Source organism: Microplitis mediator, chromosome 1 (genome assembly GCF_029852145.1).
Source record: "Microplitis mediator isolate UGA2020A chromosome 1, iyMicMedi2.1, whole genome shotgun sequence".
In the NCBI taxonomy this organism is placed as follows: Eukaryota; Metazoa; Arthropoda; class Insecta; order Hymenoptera; family Braconidae; genus Microplitis; species Microplitis mediator.
Genome location: NC_079969.1, coordinates 12,303,256 through 12,324,448, shown reverse-complemented (window position 1 = coordinate 12,324,448; position 21,193 = coordinate 12,303,256). Strand labels below are relative to the sequence as shown.

The 21,193-nt window shown below is 32.3% G+C and overlaps 2 protein-coding genes across 2 annotated transcripts in view; one reads left to right on the top strand and one right to left on the bottom strand.

Moving 5' to 3' along the window:
- The window catches only part of LOC130665826 (protein glass), a 53,015-nt gene that overhangs the window by 11,359 nt on the left and 20,463 nt on the right, over positions 1–21,193 (bottom strand). The gene's annotated exons all lie outside the window — the stretch shown is intronic.
- On the top strand, positions 18,144–19,079 carry LOC130665854 (uncharacterized). The gene is made up of 2 exons (XM_057466472.1): positions 18,144–18,345; positions 18,526–19,079. The coding sequence occupies exons 1-2, from the start codon at positions 18,165–18,167 to the stop codon at positions 18,789–18,791; spliced, it is 447 nt and encodes a 148-aa protein (XP_057322455.1). The 5' UTR covers positions 18,144–18,164; the 3' UTR covers positions 18,792–19,079.

Genomic DNA, 21,193 nt, shown 5'->3' with positions numbered 1-21,193 from the left:
ATTGAAACTTTGAGTTTCGATGCTGTTATCATGAATAGTATTTTAAATAATTTATTTTTATAAAATGTTAATTGCGTTAAACAATTTTTCCTATTTTTTATATTCCCGGGAAAAAATGATTTTGCCTAATCATATATGATCATGCATAATTGTCTATATATGATCAGATCCAAAAATTGGCCAGGTCTGATCATACATAACTTGATCTGTTTATACATGATCATATATGATTATATATAATTATGCATGAACGAATATAGTCATTTTTAGAATCTCATTTCGAATATCTGTAAATTATTAATTAAGTAGTTTAATTAGGATTTATTGTCTTCATCAATATCAATGTCGGTTAAAATTAAATAAAAAAAAAAAAAAAAAAATTATTAACCATCGACAATTATTTTACTACGAGGTCACCCATCCAATTAATGTCCAACGCCGATGCTGCTTAACTTTGGTTATCGATGGTTTGTAGTCTGATCCTCTAGTCTGTTATACACTTACAATTAAGAAACGTTTATGGCATTACTTAACTCAAATAATCAAATTGATACTTTATACTTTTAAATTACTGCCGAAACCTTTGAACATTTTTTAAGTATTGGGGATTTAAGTTTGATTGATAGTTGACAGAATAAAAATTTATTAACATTGACATTAAAAAATTGTCATATTATTTAATATATATATATATATATATATATATATATATATATATATATATATATATATATATATATATATATATTTAAATATTTATAGGTTTCATATCAATGAAATCTGATCAGATTTAATCATAGACATATATAACTACATATAGGTTTATATCAGTCACGTCTGATCAGATCTAATTATATATAGGCCTATATATAATTATATATGGGTTTGTATCAATCATGTCTGATCAGATCTAATCATGTATAGACTTATATACGATCATATATGGGGTTATAACAGCTAGGTATAATTATATCTAATTATATATAGACTTATAGATGATCAGATCTGATCATATATAGACTCATATATGGTTATATATGGAGTTATAACAGCCAGGTATGATTATATCTAATTATGTATAGACTCATATATGATCAGACCTGATCATATATAGACTTGTACATGATTATATATGGGGTCATAACAGCCAGGTATGATCAGATCTAACTATATATAGACTTATATATAAATAGATCTGATCATATATAGACTTATGTATGATTACATATAGGAAAATAACAGCCAGGTATGATCATATCTAACTATACATAGACTTATATATAATCAGATCTGATCAGATCTAATTATATATAGACTTATATATAATCAGATCTGATTATATATAGACTTATATATGGGCTTATAACAGCCAGGTATGATCAGATCTAATTATGTATGGGGTCATATATAATTACATATAATTATATATGACCCCATATATAATCATGCATGATTATATATAACTTCATATATGATTATATATAATCATATATGATCATATATATGAACATATATAATCATATACGATTAGGCAAAATCATTTTTTCCCGGGTTACTAAAAAATAGATAGTTGGCGTTTGAAATAATTATTGTAATAAGATTCAGATTAAATATGTGGTTGGATATTTATTCAAAACTGACTTCGCACTATATAACTTTACACTGTTTTTTTACAAATTAATTGATCAGTATAATATGAAATTTGAATTGAACAACTATGATTACAAACAATATAGTTGATAGGTATAAGAATAAGATAGGTGTATGAACAAAGGTGTAGAATCAAATGTATGTATACGAATAAATTAGGTGTATAAACAAAAATACGTGACCAGCTCTCTCGAGTGGTAATTCTCTACTAACTCTCTCAAAAAATTATTGTTAAGTTACTTTAAGTTCGGAAAAAGGACTTTTTTCGTTGGGAGAAAAAATCGGCTTATGATTGGTATAAAACCTCATGACGTGGAGAAGTAGGTAGGCACTAGTGGAGGTATAGGGTAATTGCAAAGTTTAGAAAAAATGGTACGGTCAAAGGTGAAACGGATGGGTGCTAAGAGGTACCCTTATAGGAAGAAATCATAGGCCCAAGCTTGGCCGAGGCTTAGCGCAAGACTTATTAACTCTGGGGAAAACTTGAAATCCAAGCTTGGCCCAAGTCTGTCTAAGCATCGAAATGATAACACCCAGCCAAGGTTGAGTGACAGTGTTGTGCCAAGACTACATCTTAGTATTGGACCAATAACCAATGCCAGAATTGTGCCAAGATTGCATCTAAGTATTGGCCCAATATCGAGAGCCAGTATTGTGCCAAGGCTGTTGCTAAATAAGCACCTATGCTTATTAAAAATAAATTAAAAAAAAAAAATATTAGTAGACATGTGCGTGATGGTAACATATGGAAATAAATTTGTACACAGAAAAATCAGGTGGATCGACGAAACTAATTTTGTTTTGTATTTGCTGGGTCTCGAACCTGGTCCTTCATGGCTGCTAGGCAAGCGTCTTATCCACTAGGCTGTTACGCTATTCACAGAAGCCAGGGTTTTTAAGTACCATTTGTTATTAAGACTGGTAAACCAAGGCTTGTCACTTGAATAATGGTTGAACCTTGTCCCAAGACTGGCAAACCAAGGCTTGTCACTTGAGGATTGGCTGAACCTTGTCCCAAGACTGGCAAGCCAAGGCTTGTCACTCGAGTATTGGCTGAATCTTGGCCCAAGACTGGCAAACCAAGACTCGTCACTTGAACGTTGGTCGGATCTCAGACCAACCTTGGGAGGCCGAGCCTCAGTAGCCCAGTATTGTGCCAAGACTGGCCCCGTTGTCAATATTTTTTTTCCTACAAGGGGATTTGCCGTAAAAATGAAAAGATCTCGAAATTTACTATAATCAGACTTCGAGCTCCAATAACTTTTGAACAGATGGATTTATCGAATAGTGATGAAAGGCTTTTTGTAGAGCGTTAAATTCTCTACGAAAATATATCCTGAGCTTATCTGTACAATAAGATATTGCGTAGATATCAAATTCCAAAAATAAAATTTTTTTTTTCTCATGTTTTTTAATCTGTAAATTTCGTTATTTAGTTAATATCAACTAAAAACCCCAATTATTATTATTAAAAATCGGTCTGTCAGTTGACCCTGCGGGCCAGCCCCAAAACTTCCCGCTGTTTCCGAGCTCAAGAACCTCGAAAACATTATTGTGAATACATTTTCGAGCTCTTCGAGCTCGAAAATACGTTTGTATGCTGTTGTTTTCGAAAAAAAACGTTTTTCACCATTTTTTCTCCAACGATATCTCTCAATCGAATCAACCGATTGAGACAGTTGAGGTGGCAATCGACGCGTTTTATCAAGTCCTAAAGCTGATCGAATTTCGAATTCGATTTATCGAGTCGTTTTTGAGATATTTAAAAAAAAATAAAAAATTTTTTTTTTTTAAATTCTTTCGACAATGGTTTCTCTTGAACGAATGAACCGATTTTGATGGTTGAGGTGGCATTCGACGCGGCTTATGAAGCTCTAGAGCCCAGTCCATTTTGGAATCAATCCATCGAGCACATTAAAAGTTATCCAATAAAAAACATTTTTGAAAAAATTTGATTTTTGGAATATCTCTGAACGAGCCCTATCGATCAAGCTCAATTTTCTTTCGGCTTCAAGATATTGACAAGCCTTGTCGAATGACACCTTAAAGTTCAAAATGGGTTCATCCGTTCAAAAGATACAGGTATTTACATACGTACGTACGTACGAACGTACATACATACATACATACATACACTCGGACATCATTGTGAAATTAGTCAGAACAGCTTCCTAGGACCTCAAAACGTCGACATCTGGTGAAAATTCGATTTTCGTAAATCGGACCGAAACCAATAACTTCCCGAATTTTTGAAAATTTATAATTTTCTTAGCGGGAAGTTAAAAAAATTATTTTCAGAACCAATACAGAAAAAACAATTAGAGTCCGAGTAATACTATTAAGGAGACTTTTGAAGAGTACCAAATTGCCTACAAAATGCCGCAAACGGCGACCCGATAACTTGAAATGCGGCTGAGTTATAGATTTAAAAAAAAAAAACCCAACTTTCCTATGTATTTTAAATGGGAAAACTTCAAAATCAAATATGAAGTACTTAAAATTAAAATTAAGGGCTGAAACTTGCAGGGAATTTTTTTTTCCATGTCTATAACAATATTTTGTTAAAGTCACGTAAGTACTAATCACACGTAAATTTTGTGCTCTACATTCGAAACATTTTTTCTGCTTCTTGTGCCTTCGGGCTGTTTTGTTACAGATTCTGTTGCATGTGTCTTGTTGCAACCTTCGCAGGTTGCATAAAATCATTGGAATTATTCCTGTAAAGGCTGAGACAATAATTTTTTCTTATCCTATAAATTGGAATTGAGGTTATTGTGCTCGAGTTTGACGTGAATTTAGTGGCTTGGAGTTGGAGTGACATTAGCTCTTCCATTACTTATTTATACTGCAAGGTGTCTAGATATTGATCACAGATGGCGTAAATAGCGACATGTACATTTAAAAGCATAAATGACAATACCATCCTTCGTCTTTCTACAAAGAAATTGGGTACTGCTTATAGGTGGCGCAATTAGTGACTCATATAGTATATCGTGTTGTTTATTTACTAACTGTCAAAATAAGAAGCTGCATCATGCATTTAGTTATTCTATAAATCTTGTGTTTTTCTGTTATGGACTGTATTAGATGCAAGAAAGTTGCAAAAGTTTACAAAACCTGTACTATTTGCAAGCTCTCCTACCATCCCAGTTGTCTCAAGGAAGCACTCAAAAATAAGCCTCCAGGAAATTGCTGTGTAAAATCTTTTACAACGTCTTCACCATTAGACTCAAATTCCAGCATCCTCAGACCATCAAGTCTCTCAAGATCGGTGAGTCATCGATCATCGTATTCCAGCTTCAAATCTTTTAATTCATCACCTAAAACTCCACCGATCATGATGGGGGATGATTCTGTTTTTGCTTCACCAATGTCTGATAACCCAGCGGCAGTAAATATTTGTGAGTCACCAAAACCGGATTGGACTAGTTACACTCCGGACCAGAAAATGAATTTGTTGCTTGATATGGCCTTCAACAATAGCCTTGAGATTCGTAAAGTCTCCCAGGACTTAAATAAACATAGTGAGGAGATAAAAACCATGATGGAAAATTTAAACAAGAACAACGCAGATATAAAGAAGTTATCTGATAATCTAGCTACCGTAAATGACTCCTTGGTGAAAGTCGCTGAGGCTCAACAGTCACCTACTGATAAAATAAATAAAGTTGCCGAGATATGTGATGAAAATGCTGCCTCAATCACTCTAATTAAATCTACACTAGATTCTGGCTGGAACGGGCCTGCTATCCAAAAATTTGTAGTAAACGTCTCAACCTCACAATTATTAATCTCAGGTGTACCCGATCAAGTCATAGCTAAGCTATCACCTTCAGAAATTGTAAATCAAGTCTTTGCAAAATTAAATATTCCAAATTTGGAAAATGACGTCTTGAGTGTACGTGAGCTTAAAGGCAGAAGAACCTCAAATAGTTCAAAACTGAAGAGTGTTCACTCTTTTATACTGAACCTAAAATCCCCTCAGATTCGGGATCACATTCTTGATATAAAGCGTCGTTCTCAAAAACTGTTAGTTAATGATACTTTCCCAACTATTGCTTTCACCACAGGAGCTGATCTATATAAGGAGTTTTTGGATTCTGACACGTACAAGCTTTTAAAGCTTGCAAAGACTAAAGCCAAACAACTTAAGTATAAATATGCTTGGGTGCATAAGGGATTAGTATATCTTAAAAAAGATGATGATTCTATTAAAATTACTGTACAAACATTGGATGATTTAAATAAACTGATCTAACAATTACCAGACAAGCATACTATCAATTCTAAAACTCTTACTATTTTATCCCTTAATATAAATACTTATCTAGCTCATCTAGCTCAATTTGAGCTATTAGTTGTGTTACGGCGTAACATGTCAAATTCCAGAAATAAAAAAAAATTTTATAAATAAAAAGGAAAACTATTAAAGAGTATATTATATACCCAAGGTCAGTTGATTGTTGAGACTGTTGATGTGAAACAAAAAAAAACGAGAACCCAGATAAAATAAGAAAAAAAACAGATTAAAAATTGGAGACGCAATATTCTAACGTACTGACGAGAAAATAAATAGGATAACCATTCATAATCTACATATCATGAAACCACTATAACATACCGCGACAGGAAATATAAATAATAATTTTGACGTTCTACCGATAATAAACCTCATAGCCACCTATTCATAACAACATGAGAGAATTATAATAGCCCAGCGGGTAACGACAAAAAACGCGAGATTAGGATAAAAGCTTATATACCGACTGGCTAAACAGTATAGATCAGTCAGGGAATCTACTATTTCGTTCCCATTATCTTTCACTAACACATATGTAGGAATATAGTTTTGTCTCTAATAACTCAACTAAGTGTTGTATTTGACGCTTGCGCTTTCACGGTCTCTTCTTTTGACGCGTGCCATCATTATAAAATCTCCTTATTTGGAGACGCGTGCTGCTTGACCCATCTTCTACCGCCCCTCCGTACGATGTATCCCTCCGCTTCTCATTAATACATATGAAAATATTGTTAATTTCCACTTGGAATAACTCGATAAATAATTGAAATAATTACAACCTAAAAATGCTATCGTAGTCCGAATTTTCACCTTAATTAATTAAACCAAGAATAATATAAATCTTTCCAATAATTATCTCATAATAATTAAAAATATCGTAAGACGACTTTACATTAGCTCTGTGAAGGTCAGCTCCAAGCTCCTCTACGCAATGTATCCCTCCGCTTCTCACTAACACATATGAAATTATCATTAATTTCCACTTTGAATAACTCGATAAATAATTGAAATAATTATAAACTAAAAATGTCATCGTGATCCGAATTTCCACCTTAATTAGTTAAACCAAGAATAATATAAAAATTACTCATAACTAACCCATAATAATTAAAATTATGAATAACATCTACATCAATAGTGATAAAAAGAAATAATTATAATCAATCGAAAGATAATAATGATAAGATTAATAATCAATAAGCACCTATGCTTTAAATCTAATTGATAATCCGTAATTAATAATTTAAAATAGTCCCTATCTAATAACATGGAGAACGGGTGTATTCTTCTTGGTGGGGGTATTGTTCTAGAAGTTTCTACCCGAAATGGTCACGTACGCCTTTTTCCTACACCACGCCCCGCAATTCGTCAAATCTTCCAAATAACATTAGTTTTTGGTAACAAATCTCAATTCAAGGTCGCGCGTGTTACCCCTCGCCTAGAAATGCGCCTATAAAAGCTTCCGCAAATTAGTCCTCTGCGCCCATTAATTATCAAGCTCTTGATTACGCGAAATCTTAATATTTTAAATATCGAATTTTTATTTCTTGCTCGAGTCGTTATAATATTAAATTCAGAATTTATACAATTTAAATAGAATCATTTTAATTAAAAATAATTTTGATTTTTAATTCTTTTATTCAATATTATAAATAATTTAAATAATTAAATTATTTCTATTGAATATTATTGCTGCTTTAATTTTTATTATTCACATTTAAATAAAGTTTCGTCATATTAAAAAGTATATTCAGACAGATTGTCAATTACCCAGTATACGTAAACCCCTTTACTCATTTACATCAACAATTATCAACAATCAAGAACCGTAACCAACCACCAAGCCACCTGACAACGTTATATTCCAAATCGAATTTCAACCAACAATAATTTTATACGAGTCGAATTCCAATCAACAATCTGGTCTCCAGCTCAGCCAAATCTTGTATCCTGACATATTGTTATATTGAATAAACCAACTGTAAGTTTAATAAATTGTTCATTTATCTAGTGATAAGACACATCCATTCACCTCGTACATCCTATTTTCGTATATTGACATACTCGACAATAAATAGCGAGGTCCCCGCTACCCGAGTAAATGGCTTAAGTGCTTTGACTCAAAATTAAGGGACTGAAAAACGTGTTTTCGTCATCTTGGACGTAACAGTTGCCGATACGAAGCCACACATCATCACATTAGTCGAAACCTGGTTAAATCCAGAAATAAATATCTCTTCCAATGATTATACTATTATCCGTCGTGACAGAGGACTCATAAACGAAACTGGCCGTCATATTAGAGGTGGATGCATAGCATGTTTTATTCACAAATCTCTAAAGTCAAAAGTTCTTCACATCTCGGATGCACATCATATCAATCAGCCAGAATTTGTGATAATCGACATTTCACTAGAGACAGGGTCTCATATCCTTCTATCTTCTATCTACAGAAGACCTCAAGGCGATTTACTTAATAATTTTTTCTTTGAATTTGGTAAACTATATCTTCATTATGGTAATATTATTATCACAGGAGATCTAAACTGTAATTTATTAAAGTGTGAGCGGTCATCAAATCATCTAAAGTCTTTCATTAAAGAATCTGCACTTTATTGTGTACCATATAACCCCACATATCATACAAATAGTGTCGACTCATGGCTTGATGTGATCATTGTGGATAATCAAGATAAAATAGGCATGTATTCACAATCTTTTACTCCCTTCGCTGGTGGTCATGATTATTTGCTCTGTGAATATAAGATGGATATCCCAAAAAAACATGACAGGACAGTTACGTTTCGTGACTTTAGAAATTGTGATCATGCAGCCCTGGCTTATAGTCTTAACCAACGAATGAATCTACGTGAGATGGACACTGACTCCACGGATCCAAGTAAACTCGTATCTTACTTTCTTACTGCAGTATCAAATTCCCTTAATGAATTTGCACCGTTTTCGGTGAGAAAGTTAAGTCGGCCACGTAGTCCATGGGTGACAAATGAACTTAAGTTGGAGCTTCGAAATCGTAATGCAATCTACAAACGAGCACGTAGAACTGGTGATCGAAATCTTTTGTTACTGTACAGAAATATGAGAAAAATATTGAAGATCAAACTAAACAATGCACGTGACATTTACTTCAAGAACATCTTAGCTAATGAACCATATGGATCTAATATATGGGTGAAACTCAAACGACTGGGTATTGTTAAAGCAAGGCAGTCATCACCGCTTGACCACTTCGGTGCAGATCAATCAAATAATTTTTATGCTAAAACCTTGACTAAATACCCATCTTGTAGCAGTGATTTTGTTTTAAATCTGCCGCTTCATTGTAGAAGACAGGTTAGATGCAACTTCCGCTGGTCTAAAATTGACATCGTTGATGTGACAAAAAGTCTACACATAACGTTATCGAAGTCTACTGGTAAAAGTCCTGATGGCTTGGACCTAAAATGGCTAAAAGATCATTTAGCGCAGGTGTCTCTTTGCTTGGTTACTATTTTAAATCGCTCATTAGACACAAACATATTCCCGGAACAATGGAAATCTGTCTTTATTATACCGTTAAATAAAGCGACGCCACCGAAATCGGTGTCAGATACACGCCCCATTGCTAATCTGTCTCATATGGCCAAAGTTTTTGAGTGCATTGTAGCAAACCAAGTTGTATCTTATCTTGAATCAAACAACTTGCTAGATGATCATCAGTTTGGTTTCCGGAAACTTCATAACACTCAAGCTGCACTTTTAAGTTTAACAGATGATATTCGTCGAGCTATTGATAATGATGATCTCACTTATCTCATTTTATTTGACTTTACAAAGGCTTTTGATCATTTAAATCCAAAAGTGCTTTTTACCACGATGTATGAAATGGGCTTTTCAGTTGAGACTATTCTTTGGTTCTGCTCATACCTATCAGGTAGATCTCAAATGGTTATTGATTCGTCAAACGTATCTTCAAGATCAGTTAGTACTACTTCAGGTGTTCCTCAAGGCTCTATCTTAGGCCCAATCTTATTCTTAATTGCAATAAATGGAGTGGTTAAGAGGCTGAAACATTGCAAATATGGTCTATTTGCAGACGATAAATGGGCTTATCTGAATTTTAAGCTTTTCAATTTAAACAACGCAGCCGCATGTCTCACTTCTGATGCTCAAGCTGTAGCAGATTGGGCCAGAGAGAACAATTTAGAGATCAACTATAAAAAGACAAAAGTTATGATCCTGGGTAGCACTCGCAAGCTTAAATTGCTTGATAGTTGTCAGTTGCCCCAAATCGTCATTGATGGAAATATAATTCCCTATGTAAATAATACAAAGCATCTTGGAATACAACTGACAAATGATCTTTCTTGGGATGCCCATATCACACAGATCTCTCGTAAAGTTTATGCTGCGTTAAATAGCTTAAAATTTAGAAGAAATATCCTGACCCTGCCATGTCGTAAACTATTGGTTACTGCCACTATCTTGCCAATCATCAACTATTGTTCTATCGTCTTTTTAGACCTATCCAAAAGGCTTGATAGTAAGTTGCAGAGAATGGTTAATCATGCTATCAGATTCATCTTTAATATTAAGCGGGACGATCATATCACTCCTTATCGTCGCAAATTAAATTGGCTTAGTATGAAATCGCACAGACACTATCTTCTGGCATGTTATTTGTTTAAAATACTGGAGACTGGTCAACCGAAAACGCTACGAGATATGTTTAGAGATGAGGATGCTGACATTAGACGGTCTGACAGACTTGCAGCCAAAAACAACAATGTTGCCTTCAAAATACCAAATTTTAGTACTATCACCTTCGAGCACTCGTTTGTTGTATCTGCAATTCGGTTATGGCAGGAGCTACCATCAGATGTAATTAACACCCATTCTCTTGAAAGCTTTAAAAATAAAGCATTTGAATTCTTTTTAAATCTAGAAATTGATAGTACCTACTTGCTTGTTAAATCTCACAAATATTATTATATGTTCAGTTTATATATATAGTACTATGTGACAATCCCGAGTAAAAACAGAATTCCGCCGCACCACCGCCGCAAGGCTTTTTAAGCGCCGCACCACCGCTGCACTACAGCCGTGACAAATCTGATTATTTTACAAGTGCCGCACCACCGCCGTGACAAGTAAAGAATTGATCTATCCGCTGCACTACCGCCGCACCACCGCCGTGACAACCCGAGTAAAAATAAAATTATTATTTTTACGAAAAAATTATAAATTTTTATCGACCGCCGCACCACCGCTGCACCACTACCGCACCATACCGCCGCACCACCGCTGCACCACCGCCGCACCATAGCTGTGATATTTTGTTGTAAATTATTTTTTATTTTATATAATGTTCATTTATGTCCATAAATCAATCTGAACACTATATATATAAATGATAGTTCCTCTTATTATTTCTCGATTAATAAGTTTTTCAATGGCTAATTACAACAATTCTTTATAAATGATTTATTTCTCTCACCATGAACCGTAAAATCTTCAATTATTGATGATTTTATTCTGTAGTGCAATTGAATCATTGAACAAACTTTTCAATTCGTTAAATTTTATAATTAGATTACAAAACACACAGCCAAATAGTTATATTCGTATGCGGTTTTAATTAGTGCATATATCAGTTATTCTTAAATCAAAGTTTTATACATATTATGCAGAAATAATTTCCAATTCTAATTAAGGTAATTTACTATATAATTTTTTTTTATTTCTACACAGTAAAAAAGGATTTCTTGGCGCAAAAAATTTTTTCTTGTTCTAAAAAAATTTTTACTTGACCCAAGAAATTTTTTGTATTATAAAGTGAAAACAAAACTTTTCTTGGGGTAAGAAAAAATTTTCTCGGAACAAGAAAAAAATTTTTTAGGCGAGAAAAAAATTCTTGAGCCAAGAAAAATTTTTGTCTTCAATTCATAATACAAAATATTTCTTGCGCCAAGAAATTCTTTTTTTCTGTGTACTTTCAGGGCAACAAACTTATTACTGAGTACTTATTAGATAAAATAGATTAGAAAAAGTAGTTGAGATACTCAAAAGTTTGCATAAAAAAAATATATTTATATAATTTTTACAAAACATACATTTATAAATGTATACATCATTATCTAGTAGCGTGTAGCCCATAGAAATAGTTGACAATTCTATTTTTTGGAAATTGGAACCAGACACAAAAATAACTTCTTGTAGGGTTTTTTGTTTGAAAAATAAAATAATGTTTTATTCTTAAAAAAACCAAAAACCACTCTGAAATAGTTCATAAAACATAGGTGATCAAACAATGCTAATTAATAATTTTTTTTCTTAGTAACTATTGGTCTGACGTTTTCAAAAGTTAGTTTAAAGTAATTTCTGTGGGCTAATAGTTGAATACTCTATTGCACGAAGATTTACTCGCTGTATTCGATGTTGTTATCTGGCTCACAAATATAAGTAAGAGTTTCTGATTGATCATCTCTTTTTTTCTCTATTGCAATTACATAACATAAGGTTAAAATATCATCAATACTAATGAGAACTGCAGGTAAATCATCTCCGACAATTTTATGCACGTATGGAACGGTTATATTGGCTACATTGTCATCTTCTACTGCACTTAATGATGTTGTGGTAAGAAATACTTGCTGGAGAATGAGCTCTTTAAAGAAGACGTAGAATCTGCATCCTTCACAGTGATAGCTACATTTTGGATCGATACAATTGCATACCTTTATGAAGTACTGAGCTATACCAATTTTCTTACCTCCTGCAGCCATGACTCTGACGCAATAAGAAGCATTGGCTATTTTTCGTGGATAATCCATGGAGAATACAGTTTGCTTCTTCATTTTCAATTGATAAAATTTATGCACTTTTAAATTTGCATCGCCACAATCTTCATCAATGTTGTTTAGAGCTGCTGTAAGGTTTTCTGGTATTCTCTTTAAAATAGTTATCTTTCCAAGTGCGTACATATGTTTTCCAATGTGACGACGGGTGTCAACTCGTTTTCCTCGAGTTTTTAATTTTGTACAAAATTTAGCCACCGGGCTATCATCGGGTAGCGCTTTGATTTTATTTAATATTTTCATATCATTGGAAACTTTGTTGTAAATTTGAAGCCCTACATGTCGTGTGCCTTGGACATAACCCACCATTTTCCCAAGCAAATCTTCTAAAAAGAAACAAGAAGTCACCCACAGTGGTCCTAAATCCCTGACAACTTCAGGTAAATGACGTAGAGAATGTAAATTAAAAGTTGTGAATTGTATGTCATACAGAGACTGAAATTTAGCCACGAATGCTGTCAATAGCTCCTCACTGAGATTGATACTTTCTGGAGATATAGATTTTTGGTTCAAAATGTAAATACCTGAAACTAACTGAACATGATGTTTCAGATAAACTTCACCCATTAGGTCTTCTAATAATGGAAGTGAATAGAAAAATAAAAAATTTTTTCCACTCACTAGCCTTCCAGTGATTAGAATGTGTTGTTAAATCCCGCGGCATTCTCTTCACGAAACTTGGTGGTTTGATTTTTTTGAGTCGTTCATCAATTACATCTCGATGGGCGTATAACGACCACGGTTTATGACGATAACTACTATCAAACCATAGTTTTGATAGAAGTTTAATCACGCCTAGATAAACACAATGCATTACATCTATCGAAGTACCGCGGATCATGTCAGGCATTATTTTATTAAGAATCGATGAACTTTTGACACCAAATATTGCTGAATTACTTTGCTTAGCTGCCAAAACATAATCATTATAGTCTGCAATATCTCTTGATATCAATATTCCTTCAAAAGGATATATATGGGTGTTACCGAATACACCATCTTCTCTTATGGTATATCCTTTGCTAAGACATCTTGGACATCCGTAATTACCATTAAATCTATTGTGACATAAAAAGTCTGCTCTGGCCAAAGCATCACATGTTCCACAAATAAGATTTGCTTAAACTAATTGAAGCTGATCTGAACCAGGTATCTTGAAATTAACTCCAGTATGGAGCTCTACCATTTGATTGTATATAGGCTTCAAAAATAAATTTACTGCAGGATCAGAAGGTCCAAACCAAAGTCCTGCGACTATTATGTTTTCTTTCGAAATCCGTTTTTCGTAAGGCAATTCATTTATAATAAAATAAAACGGCCATACACTGTACATCCGTGATTTAAAAATTGGAGCACCATCAGTGTACCACATCAAAGTTATGTTGAAAATATCTGAAAGGGGATTAAATTCGGCAACGTGTTGTTTATACAGAACCCCATCATATACATCTTCAATATAATTATCTTGTTCTTTTATACGTCTATACGGATGACCTAAGTCCTCGACGAACTCTGGTTGAAGCAACAATTCTTGTATTTGACAGAAAATTGGAATTTCTATGAAATACAAAATTTCTGGTCTACAATTTCTTGTTGAATCGTTCCCATGAATATTGTCAAGATTAATATTAATATCATTTGCACAGGGACATAGAGAGTCTTTTGTATCTAAACTCTTCATGCAAGCACTACAGTAGTAATGTTTAATTAACGGTGCCTTACTGCCACTGAAAAACTTCATGAACGTATGAATAGTTTTTTTGTGATGGGAGTTTGGAGGCAAATGTCAGGAGATTAATGACAGAAGATCAGAAAATGCACACCCAGTTAAGTTGTGTCGAATAGTATACGTAAATATACTCAGCATACTCTCAGACAGTGTTATTGCCGCATTGTCGTAAAGTAAAGGATCGTCATCAACATTTTCATCCATATTGTTAACGATTTCATTTGCATTATTATAATCTTCGCTATTATTATCATCATCTTCACCGACATTATCACTTTCATCATCTTCGCCATTATCATCGACATCATTTTCATCATCGTCGTCACCATCATCATCACCGTCATCATGATCATCAGAAGTATCTGCATTATTTTCATTATTTCCGAAATAATTTTCAATATCATCGTTACCATTATCTTCTTCTTTTTCTTCATCATCATCATCATCATTGTCAACGTATTCAATATGACAAGAATCTTCATCATTATCCGTAGCTATGGAAGATGCATTTTCAGTTGTGTTTTGACTGGAATTTCTTTCTTCAGAACATTCTTCAAACTCATCTTCTGACTCTGATTTTCCAGAAGTTTCGACTATTTCCGATGATTGAATATCTGTAGATACTCGAGTACTTCCGAGCCCCTCAGTTTCGTGATTGTTGTCATTGCTGGTACAGCAGCTAGTAGCAAACTCATCTGAGCCACTGGTTGAATTTTGATCATCATCTATCAAAAAATAATTTCTCCTTAATTATAAATTTTACTTAAGAAATAGATCAAACAACCAAATAAGCAATAATTATAATATGTTTGCACAATTACTGATGCATAAAAAAAAATACCTTTCTGTTCACGTCTCTGGTCTTTTAATTTCCTTTTCTTGGTAACGCAACTTCCACTGAAATATAAAAAATATAAAACAATTGGATTATTGACACAGTATTAACAAATTCAAACTACATGTATGAATTATTTACAATCTTCGTATAATATATACGGTACTGGAAGTAAGCAAAGCACATCCAAAGATTTTTATTTTAACAATAATTAAAATATAAAAATAACTATTTCCAAATCTGTGAAAAATAATTCGTTACAATATGTGATGTTATTTGCCTTAACTTCTTTCTTATATTGAATTTATGATTAATTTCTGACAGTTTCAAGAATTAGTGTTAAATAAAAGTCAGTGTAAATAAGTTCGGTATCAGAAAAGAGTTAAAAAAGAAAGGAAACGTTAAATAAATTATATGAAAAATAGTTGTTCAAAACGATTTAGTTTAAAATTTTTAATAAGGTTTTCAAATTAATTTTATTTTCTCTAAATTAAATTATATGAATTTTTATTTTACTCTGATTCTTAATGATCCTGAAGTTAGCAGACAATTAACAATTTTTTGACTTTTTTTTTAACAAACCAATGTAAAAAAAAAAAAATGAAAACATGCGCATGTAGAAAATTAAAAAAGCTACAGGTGCAATTTTTTCAAATTTTTTTTTTTAATAATTCACTGTCTAAAATAAAATCCAAAAATTATTAGGCGTGGGCTAACTTCAGTATCATAATTTTTTGAATTGTCAGAAATTAATGACACGGATAGTAAAAGCATATATATATATATATATATATATATATATATATATATATATATATATATATATATACTTAAGTAAAAATATATGTATTATGTATAAAAAAAATTTACTAACCTCTTTGTTTTTAAAGGCAATAGATTCTTCATCCGCCGTTTTAATTCAAATTGTCTACTACGACCGTAGTCATCAATATTATTAAAATTTTCATTTTTTTTTGGCATTTTAAAAGATTTGAATACCACAGAAATTGTAAAATTTTGAAATTTAAATAATAGCAACGGTTTTCATGAGTTCACACACACACGCGTTTTTTGTTTACCTCACATAAGAGCAGCACTAGCGCTCTTGTCTATGTATTAAATTCTCTAATGTATCCGTGTAACAATACCACTTTACACATGCGACACAAGCGCCACTAGTAAAAGCAAGTCCATTCCTGTTGTGAAATGATGCTGGTCGTTGTAATTTCATGTAAACAAATAATTAAATAAAAACTGATGTTTTAATTGAAATGGTAAAAAAAATTAATAAAACGTGGGTATTGTTATTCTGGCTAGAAACATCTGAAATTTCAATAATTGACATTAAAGATATTTATGAAATATTAAGTCCTAAAGTAGTGCGAGTTTGTTGGTGTGGTGACCTTCCTTGGGTTGATTGTGACGGCATTACAACTTTGTATGAAGCTAAAATATTAAAAATTTCACGTAAGTATTGAAATATTTAATTTTGAATACTAATTTCTTTTGTGGTATTTTGCTAATTAATCTTGAAAGTATGATAATTGTAGGTTACAATTGTGATGATACTTCAAGTTTAATTTAATTTTTCTTTTTTCAGGTTGTAAAGATTACCTGGAACAATTAATTGTCGATATTTATGGAAACATAGTTAAAAAACAGTATTCAGAAAACATAATGTCTGAAAAAAAAAGTCTCAAGGATAAACAAAAGCGCAAAAATCAGACTCAAAAGAAAAATAAAGAAACTTTAAATGACGAAACAGCAGAGTTACCAAAAATCGGACGCCATGCTAATACCAATGAAGTAAATAGAACAATTTCCATGGCTTCAAAACATGATAAATTGATGAGCACTACTGAGCAAGAAGTTCATAAAAATGTTAAGGCTTCGTCGGCTGATGAATCAAAACCAAGTTCTTCGAAGTCAACAACATCGGAGACGATTGATCAACCTCTTTGCCAAAACTGCTTACATTGCATGTGTAAGAACTGGCGATCAAGCGGTATTTATTTAGATTAACATAAAATATTAAATTACTCATCCAAAGACTATTAATTAATTACTTATTTCAGTAACACCGGAAATTATTGTGTTCATGCAACAACAGGTTCATGACTTGCAGAAATTTTTAACCAAAAAAGACTCATCTAGTGAAAATGCCAATTTGAAGGTATGTCATAGATAGAATGTTTGTCACATAGTTTTTAAAATATTTGAATTGGACATTATATGGGGTTATTTATAATAAAAAATAAGAATCCCATAAATATTTTCTCAAACTAAATTTAGCTTTTCTAAATTTTATCATCAATATTAATATAGATCATAATTCTCTTCCATGGTAGACATATTTGAGATAATAACGTCAATATACTAGTAGAATGGTTTCATTATTGGAACTATTTTGATAATGTTATTTATTAGAATACTTTTCGTAGTACTATGGCGTATTGTTTAAATGATAATTATTGTAATTTTCAATTTAGATTGAATTATTTCCAAATACTGGAGTATATTTAACAAGTGGACCATTAAACCTTGCATGTTCCAAATCTAATTCAAACCCCCGAGAGTTGGTAAGATGTCTATTAACTTGCGTAATTACCAAAGAGGAACTTATAGCCTCGAAAACTGCAGAAGGGATGAATTCAAGTCACCCTCATCTTCGAAAAGCTATATTAGGTAAGTTGTATTAATACAATGTAGATATAAATTCAAACAATAAACGATAAATTAATTGTAAATAAATTAATAATAATTTTAGGATACCTGTATGGTGAATATCGCTATCGAATGACAACAACAGAATTCAACGACATTGTCAGGCGTAAAATAAACCAACTTGTTCTTCTAGCTAAGGATTCTACAGTCGTTAGGGAAATTAAGAGCCAGTGTCGCCAGAGAGCCCAAAAGAGTCGAGAAAAACGTAAATCTGAGAGTACCAATCCTACACAAACTGCTAAAAAATCAAAAAGTAAGCACAATTATTGTACTTTACTTTAATTCGATCAGCATCATTAAGGCAGAAATGTTTTGTTTCATTTTATGACACTTAATAGACCTTTGACATCGATGACTTGATTTTTTTAAATTTTGTATTTTGATTTTTTTTATTTATTGAATGTTTGTAATTAGTCATTGCTTTTTTGTACAGCAACTTCAGATAAAATGACGACTGAAACAGACGAGCTGCTTAAAGAAGTTGAGGATGTATTGAAATCTCATAAATCCATTATTAAAGAAGGGTCAGGTGAGAGTAGCGACGAACCATCTTCTAGTAAATTGAATACACCGGAAAAAATAGAAGAGGTCACGAGTAACTGTGAGGATACTAAACAATTGAGTTTTGAGCCCAATAAATCGGAAGGAGCTTCAAGTGCCGAAAAACTTCATCAAGAAAGTACTGACAACAACATTTAAGTACCCAGCTCTGATGCGATTAAAGAGAATAAAGTTCAGCAAAATAGATCAGAAGAATCAACTAGCACTTTTTTACAACAAAATTGCAATAGTTACACGGAGAGAAAAAAATAGTTATAATTCCTATGTAGAATGGTAACCATTACTATGTTACATAGAAACGAGGATTTTTTAACGTCGAGAGTCACCGGGCAGAGTAATCCCCCCCCCATTCTACATAGTAACGGTGGCTATGCTAGCATAGAAGTGATTACTATTCTACATTGACGAGAGAACTATGTAAATGGATATGGCTACAGTGTTACCTAGTAACGTTTACGATGTTTTATTTATTTCATTTTTAGTAAATAAGGTTATGACAAAACAAATAACTCAGGTTACTATAAATAGATATATGTAGAAATTGAATTAATCTATTGAAATAATTAAGATATTGCTCAAAATGAAATATCATTTTTTGATAACAGATAAATAATAATTAAATAAATTAAAATATTTAATAATATATTTCGCACATATACATGTAACACATACACATAGGTTACTGCGCAAACGTCCGCGCATGTTTACTTTCTTGTCTCACTTATTAAACTGTAACGACAGCTATTCCAGCATGAGACTGAGTACCATTCTACATAGCCCTGATTCCCATGCTAGATAGTGATTTTTACCATTTTAGTTGTTTCAATGTAACATAGTAATCATTACCAGAAAAATGGTAATGAGTCCTATTCTACATAGCATTATTTACCATTTTACAAAAAATGAGTCTGGTTACTATGTAACATAGTAATCATTACTATTTTTTTCTCTCCGTATACGTCGGAAAACCTACTTCAGCATTAGATTATAATCATAAACAAAATCAAAGTAATGTGAACGGTAACTTTGGAAATTCTTCACATCATACTCATGTTGATTATCATTATTATCCGCCTTCAAATCAAAATTATAATCAACATCAATATGCTGGTTATTATAATTATAATCATCATAATTATCCGTACAATCTACCCCATCTACAATATAATGAAGGAGTTGCTTACAATGTAAGTCACAATGCGCACATCCCGACTGACGTTTATCCTCCGCCGCAATATGATCAAAATATTAACAACAATTATTACGATAACCAAAGTAATAACAACAACTCAAATATTAACAATGATAAAAATAATTCAACGTATGCATCATTATAACAAGTCTTTGTGTTAGGATATCAAGTAATCCGTCCATTTCATAAATGTGTATTAATGCCTTCAATTTTAAACTTAAATTCTTTTTAAATTTTAAAACCTTAACTTTTTAAATATATTTTCATTGGAAATAATTTGTGTAACGCAACTTAATAAAATTTGTCGAAAATAAAGATCATCATTTATTGATTATTTATTGCATGGTAAATTAATTAATTAATCATAAGATATTTTAGCATATATATGCCTTTTTTGGTGAAATTGAGGCTACGCTTAGGCATTGGTGCGGCGGTCGTGCAGCAGTGGTGCGGCGGTCGTGCAGCGGTGGTGCGGCGGTCGTGCAGTGGTGGTGCGGCGGTCGTGCAGCGGTGGTGCGGCGGTCGTGCAGCGGTGGTGCGACGGAATAGTCCGCCAAACGGCGGTCGTGCAGCGGTCGTGCGGTGGTATGGTGCGGTAGTGGTGCAGTGGTGGTGCGGCGGTCGACAAAATTTTATAATTTTTTCGTAAAAAATTATATTTTCATTTTTACTCGGGATGTACATAAATTTTGTATTTTTGCCATTTGGCTTTAAGCCTTGGCATATAAGCCCAATAAGTAAATAAATAAAATAAATAAATAAATTTTCAAGTGGGAGTGAAAAAAAAAAAATAGTCGTTCAAAACGAATCACCCTAATATGTATATGGGTATGCATATTCTCATCAAATGAACTAATTTGGAAAATTTTAACTGCAATTTAGAGAGTATATTAAAATTTAGATCTTATTTAATTGGAGTTGGTCATACGAATAAGAATGTTTTTTTTCCTTACACAATATAAATATATGTTTTTATATATGATCAGAATATATTTTTCGTATGTGATAGAAATATATATTTTTATGTATGATAAAAATATAGTTTTCGTATATGAAAAGAATATATATTTTCATATATGATAAAAATATATTTTTTGTATATGATTGACATATATGTTTTATACATGCTAAAGATATACGGACTCGTATATGATGAGTATTATATTTTTTAATATAAAAAAAAATATATCAGAAAATATAGTTAAATTTGCCACATATATTTTCTGATATTTATCGTATATTTTTACATATATTTTGACCATATATGTTATTTTCATACGGGTGACTATTTAAAATTAAACGATCTATGTAATTATTCAAAATATTGAGTTAGATTTTAATTCAAAAA

Coding starts and splice junctions, on each gene's coding strand:
- LOC130665854 (XM_057466472.1), top strand. CDS start 18,165: ATGACAACAACAGAATTCAACGACATTGTCAGGCGTAAAATAAACCAA. Junction 18,346..18,525: donor AACTGCTAAAAAATCAAAAA/GTAAGCACAATT, acceptor TTTTTTGTACAG/CAACTTCAGATAAAATGACG.